The sequence below is a fragment of the Zalophus californianus genome, chromosome 6 (assembly GCF_009762305.2).
Source record: "Zalophus californianus isolate mZalCal1 chromosome 6, mZalCal1.pri.v2, whole genome shotgun sequence".
In the NCBI taxonomy this organism is placed as follows: domain Eukaryota; kingdom Metazoa; phylum Chordata; class Mammalia; order Carnivora; family Otariidae; genus Zalophus; species Zalophus californianus.
This window is the reverse complement of record NC_045600.1, coordinates 3,349,269-3,355,605: the sequence shown is the minus strand read 5'-3', so window position 1 is coordinate 3,355,605 and position 6,337 is coordinate 3,349,269. Positions and strand designations below refer to the sequence as shown.

The 6,337-nt window shown below is 52.6% G+C and overlaps 1 protein-coding gene across 1 annotated transcript; it reads right to left on the bottom strand.

Moving 5' to 3' along the window:
- Positions 1–306: 306 nt before the first annotated feature.
- On the bottom strand, positions 307–6,076 carry HSP90AA1 (heat shock protein 90 alpha family class A member 1). The gene is made up of 11 exons (XM_035728107.1): positions 5,903–6,076; positions 5,316–5,477; positions 4,859–5,225; positions 4,351–4,484; positions 3,730–4,050; positions 3,339–3,504; positions 2,987–3,177; positions 2,731–2,878; positions 2,267–2,535; positions 1,557–1,890; positions 307–1,113 (listed from the first exon to the last, which is right to left on the bottom strand). The coding sequence occupies exons 2-11, from the start codon at positions 5,475–5,477 to the stop codon at positions 1,004–1,006; spliced, it is 2,202 nt and encodes a 733-aa protein (XP_035584000.1). The 5' UTR covers positions 5,903–6,076; the 3' UTR covers positions 307–1,003.
- Between the last annotated feature and the right edge of the window lie 261 nt (positions 6,077–6,337).

The following is a 6,337-nucleotide window of genomic DNA, read 5'->3' as shown; positions in this document are numbered from 1 at the left end:
TGAAAATCCTAAGGAGAGAGGAACTGTCCGTGAGGAAACAGCACACAGCATACGGAGAATGCATGTTGCGTGGTCTTCCCGTTTTCTCCCAGGTGCTCTAGAACATGCTCCCCACCCCCCCACAGCTGCCACCTCAGTGCGCACGGGCAAGGTCATGAAGACCTTAGGCCGCCGAAGGTAACCACCTCCCTCCCTCTTTCCTTAAATCTCCTCATAGGCAACACGTGTGTATACCTCAAGTTCTTACATTCGGGGCTGCCCTGTCACCTGAACTCCCACATTCCCCCCAAAGAAAACATTTTCACAGAGTTTTTTAATTTTTGTATTTGTTACAACTTTTTAAAGCAGAACGTGACTTGAGCACTACATTTCCACTCACAGAACTTGCTGAGTTACTTTTTGAACAGCTTTACAACATGCCTAAATAGGCTTAGAATTTCGCTACTCTAAACAACGCTCTTCTTTGGAAAACAAGCCCTATACATAGTTACTCCCATCCAGTTGGTTCAGTTTAACTACTAGTTTCTAGAAGCCTGGTACATGCAGTTGATAACTACAGGGGATAGAAGATTTAAAAAGTAAATCCTAGACGGTGAGAGTCGTTTTAACCAACAGTTCTCTTTTAAACATCAAGGTATAGCTCAGAACACTTCAGTGACAAAAAAAATTTGCTCTTACTAAGGAATCCGCTTGGTAGCTAAACACTTTAGAGCACACGGTTCACGTTAGGTTACATACACTTCACAACAAATGTTACCTTGTCCAGTTACAAGAAGCCAGCATGGAACCGGGGAAGAAAAACTAGCTGGGCTTTAGGTCCTACACATCACAGTAGCACACTCCAAAAAGAAAGAAATCTTATCTTCCCCTTAAGTAGTTACTGTCATGCCATACAGATTCTTAAAATGTTAACAAAAATAAAGAAAAACATCCTTGAAAATATATTATCAGAGGGAATGAAGATAAAGTATCGAATACATGTACAAGTAATGCTCAGTGGCGCTTAATCGACTTCCTCCATGCGGGACGTGTCATCGTCGCCCTCAAGGGGCGGCATCTCTTCGCTCACCGCGGCACTGCTGTCGTCAGCCGTGGGGTCGTCTTCGTCAATACCTGTTTGGAAAGAAAACCCTCACACTAGGTTTTTCGAAGCCAGCTAATAATTAGCCCAATACGGCTGGTCTCTCCCACTTGTAGGCAGAGGGAGAAGCAGGCTCCGCACTGAGCAGGGAGCCCGATGTGATGCAGGGCTCGATCCCAGGACCCCGGGATCATGACCTGAGCCGAAGGCAGACGCTTAACCGACTGAGCCACCCGGGCGCCCCATCTACCCACTTTAAAGGCTAAACAATCACCTGGTGGTGAATATAGCGTTTTCACCTTTTCTTTTAGCCTTTCTGATCAAAAGGCCTGTTGAGCCCTTTCAAAGAAGGGCCTTTTTAAGAAGTTACCCAAACTGGAGGTGACACCCCCAGTGTTGCTCAGGTGGCGGAAGGTCACACCTGTGCCACACATTTGGGCTCTTTCCCCACCCCACGGTGTTGCAGGCAGCTTACCGAGCCCGAGCTTGATCATCCTGTAGATCCGGTTAGCATGTGTCTGGGGATCTTCCAGGCTGAAGCCGGAGGACAGGAGAGCAGTTTCGTAAAGCAGGATGACCAGATCCTTCACAGACTTGTCGTTCTTGTCGGCCTCTGCCTTCTGCCGTAAGGTCTCAATGATGGAGTGGTCGGGGTTTATCTCCAGGTGCTTCTTCGCAGCCATGTAGCCCATGGTGGAGTTGTCTCTCAAGGCCTGGGCCTTCATGATCCTCTCCATATTTGCCGTCCAGCCGTATGTGCTTGTGACAATGCAGCACGGAGAGGTCACCAATCGGTTTGACACGACCACCTGGAATCAAAGCACGACATGAGCGATGCACCTAAGAGAAAGCATTACGCTAACTTTTCACTACTGCTATCAGCTTCGTTGTAAAAATGAAACCTAAGGACTGCCGAGTACTGTCTATTCATCAAATACCACCTGCAAATTTGTGAAAAGTACCCAGAACTTTTTTCCTGCACATCCTAACACTCTCCAGGGTCTTCGAGGATGTTAAGACTTTTCTCTCACTCTATAGGAAATCCTAGTTTTCTATTCTTAAGTTCAGAAAACACAAGGAGAGAAAGGGCCTATGGAGGACAAGCTTGGAAAACACCCACAGGCCCTCTAGAAAGCAGCCCACCATCAGGAGAGTGAGGCAGACAGAAGCACTGTTCTCACGCACCTTTTCTACTTTTTTCTCCAAGATGTCCTTCATGATCTTGCACAGGTTTTCAAACTTTGTTTTTTTCTCTTCCTGTTTCTTTTTCTCTTCTTCGTCTTCTGGAAGTTCCAAGCCCTCTTTGGTAACAGACACTAACGTCTTTCCCTCAAATTCCTTCAGCTGTTGGACACAGTACTCATCGATGGGCTCGATCATGTAGATCACTTCCAAGCCATGCTTCCGAAGACGCTCCACGAAGGCCGAGTTGGCTACCTGATCCTTGGTCTCACCTGAGGCGTTGGTAGAAAGTTACAGACCTTTAACAGGAAGTTACTTTCACTTCCTTTTGACTTTTGCTAAGTCCAGTCAGATCTAACCACAGATGCGGCCCAGCCCACGTGGTCTTGCCTAGGTGAGTCCCTACGAGCACACACACGGCCCCAGAAGGCTGTAAGAACAAGGTGACTGTACACCTGTTGTCTTACCTGTGATGTAATAGATATGTTTCTGGTTTTCCTTCATTCTGGTGCAATAGTCCTTGAGGGAAACCATCTCATCGCCAGAAGCAGACGTGTAGTATCGTAACAGCTCAGAAAGCTTCTTTCGATTCTGAGAGTCTTCATGTATTCCCAGCTGAAAGAGAACGTGACCCCTGAACTTTCTCTGAATTAAAAAAAATCATTTAAAACCTGACAAGCCACGACGACCACCACCACTAAGACCAAATGTGTTTACACCAACCTTGATGTTTTTCGAAAACTGCTCATAAAACTTCTTGTAGTTCTCTTTGTCTTCAGCCAGTTCGGTGAAGAGTTCCAAGCACTTTTTGACCAAGTTCTTTCTGATAACTTTTAAAATTTTGCTTTGCTGAAGCATCTCACGGGAAATATTTAGAGGAAGATCCTCAGAGTCCACCACACCTCTAATGAAATCTGAAAAAAATAAACAAATGCACTCAAAATCATCCTAAAGATGTGGTCCACAAATACGTAAACCCGAAAAACCAAAGATGATTTCCTGCCCCCCAGACTCGAGCCCACGGTGTAAAGGTAACTATGGGTCGGGATCGAGCCTCACACCCGGCCACACTTACTCAGGTACTCAGGAATCAGCTCCTCGCAGTTATCCATGATGAAAACTCTGCGAACATACAACTTGATGTTGTTCTTTTTCTTTCTGTTCTCGAATAGGTCAAAGGGAGCGCGTCTTGGCACAAAAAGAAGAGCTCTGAACTCCAACTGTCCTTCCACTGAAAAATGCTGTAGAAAAGCACATGGCAGGTCATAATCAAGGGACAACACAAGCAACCGTCACTGAAGGCTCCCTCCCCTGACCCCGCAAGTGTCCGCCGTCACAGAACTGGAAGCGCTTGTGGGGGGGGAGAGGACAGGGCTGGGATGACAGAGCCCCCGGCAGCGACCCGCACCTCAAGCTCCTCAGACGACCTCCGGAGACACAACTGCTCGGAAGCACTGGGCACCCACCTTCACTGCCAAGTGATCTTCCCAGTCATTGGTCAAGCTCTTATAAAACTCTCCATATTCTTCGTTGGTGATGTCGTCAGGGTTTCTGGTCCAAATGGGCTTCGTCTTGTTCAGTTCTTCCTGATCGATGTACTTCTCCTTGATCTTCTTCCTCCTCTTCTTGTCCCCGTCCCTCTTCTCCTCCTCCTCCTCCTCCGAGCCGACGTCTTCTATCTCGGGCTTGTCGTCGGGCTCCTTCTCTTCCTTTTCTCTTTCCTCCTCCTTCTCTTCCTTCTCTTCGGCCTCATCGTCGCTGACCTCTTTGTCGCGTTCCTTCTCCACCTGCAAAAGGAAATGCACAATCACGTCACCTCTGCACATTCCTGAGGACCGCTCTGAACGGAACGTGCACTTACACCAAAGCAGGAAATACTTGAAGACAAAGGTTTGACAGGTAAGAGACTTCTAGTCAAAATTTAACGTCTCTACCTAAACCACCCTGGACACCTTGACAATAAAACAGAACTTCAAACTCGTCCGGTCAATTCAAGTTTGGGTCTTTCCCTCATCAACAGACCCCAGCACTAAGAACCTCAGCTCAGTTCACTACTTTTAGTACCTACACCCCATGCGGCCACTCACAAAGAGAGTGATGGGGTAGCCAATAAACTGGGAGTGCTTCTTCACAATCTCCTTTATTCTCCTTTCCTCCAAGTACTCCGTCTGGTCTTCTTTCAGATGCAGGATAACCTTTGTTCCCCGACCCATAGGTTCACCTGTAGAGAGAGAAACAGACTCAATTCCAATCTAAATGAGCAAGTTAAGGTGTTGCAAAAAAAGAACATCACAATTCAGCTCTCCACGCCACACCCAACCAAGTTTCTAAGCAAGTTCACCAAGCAAGTGCAGTTTCCAGTTCCTACAGGGGGTACGGCTACTTCAAAAGGAGAACCGGGGCAGTTACCTGCCTAGCTGGAGCTCAGGAACTACAAGGCCCCGCTCTTCTATCACATGCCAAGCTCGCTGCAGAATGCATCAGGGCAAGCAAATTTTTCCCAATTCCACACCATCTTCAGGGCTCCCGGCCTACAGCACCGGGCACTGCCCACCCGAACGAGGGGCCCCGGAAACCGTCCCAGCAGGCGCCTACCTGTGTCAGTCCTAACTGTGAACGACCCTCCTGCAGAAGACTCCCAGGCATACTGCTCATCATCGTTGTGCTTGGTGATCACCGTCACTTTCTCGGCCACCAAGTAGGCAGAATAGAACCCAACACCAAACTGGCCAATCATAGAAATGTCTGCACCAGCCTGCAAAGCTTCCATGAAAGCTTTGGTCCCAGACTTGGCGATAGTACCGAGGTTATTGATCAAATCGGCCTTGGTCATGCCAATGCCGGTATCCACGATGGTGAGGGTTCGATCTTGCTTGTTCGGAATGAGGTTAATGTGCAGCTCTTTCCCAGAGTCTAGCTTACTGGGATCGGTCAAGCTCTCGTATCTGATTTTGTCCAAAGCCTATTACCAAAACACAGAGCGATAAGGGCAGAGCTCCCGGGGGAGGGGGCTTCCCCGCAGCACAACCCCGGTCCGCAGCACCACACTTACGTCCGACGAGTTGGAAATCAGCTCCCTGAGAAAGATCTCCTTATTCGAGTAGAAGGTGTTGATGATCAGGGACATCAACTGGGCGATCTCCGCCTGGAAGGCGAACGTCTCCACCTCCTCCTCCTCCATCGGCTGGTCTTGGGTCTGGGTTTCCTCAGGCATCTGCAAGGGCCGCGAGGCCGGTTACGTGCCGCCCCCGCGCCCGGGCCTCCGGGAGGCCCGCGCCCGCCCGGCCCAGAGCCGGGGGCCGCCGACAAAGGATGACCTCATTTCCAGCTGCGACAACGAGGGCCGTGCGCACGTCGCCGCCACCGGGTGTCACAAGCCCGCGGGGACCCCCGCCCGGAGCCGGAGTCGCGGCCGCGTGGCCGGGGGTCCCCGCGGGCCCGGGCGCACCCTCCCCTCCCCACGGGCGGGGGTCGGGGCCGCACCAGGCCCGAGGCCTCCGCCGCCGAGAGCATGGCCGCGCCGCGCCGCCCCGCAGGCCCGGGACCTCCAGGGGCGCCCGCCCCGCGCTCGCCGCCCTCGGCCCCAGCCGCCCCCGGCCCCCGCCAACCCCCACAAACCCCCCCCAACCTCCCCCTCACCTTGGCTACAGGACCGCACAGGCTCCGCGACGACGCAGCACCGGGACGCAGAAGCAACTGGCGCGCCGCCCCCGCGCTTCCCTTATATAGACGCGGGCCCGCCCGGCGCGCGGCGCCTTTTCCAGAAGCCTCCCGAACCTTCCGGAAGAACCCTCCCCAACCGCCGCCGCGGCCGCGCGCCTGCGCCTGCGCCCTGGCCGCGGCCCCGCCTCTTTCCCGGGCGCGCGCGCGGGCCCGCCCCGAGTGCCCCGCCCCCAACGGCCGCCGCGCGCGTCCCCGCGCCGGTCTCAGTGCGCCGGCGCAGCCCGGAACTCTCGCGAAGGTCTCGCGCCTTCCGGGGCCACCGCCCCCCGCGCGGCTCCTGCCGGCGCCCCTGCCCCCACCTCGGGCCTGCACCGCTAGCTGGGCGCGCGCGGGCGCAGTGGCGCCACCCAG

Coding starts and splice junctions, on each gene's coding strand:
- HSP90AA1 (XM_035728107.1), bottom strand. CDS start 5,477: ATGCCTGAGGAAACCCAGACCCAAGACCAGCCGATGGAGGAGGAGGAG. Junction 5,226..5,315: donor TGATTTCCAACTCGTCGGAC/GTAAGTGTGGTG, acceptor TTTTGGTAATAG/GCTTTGGACAAAATCAGATA. Junction 1,114..1,556: donor GATGATCAAGCTCGGGCTCG/GTAAGCTGCCTG, acceptor CTTTCCAAACAG/GTATTGACGAAGACGACCCC.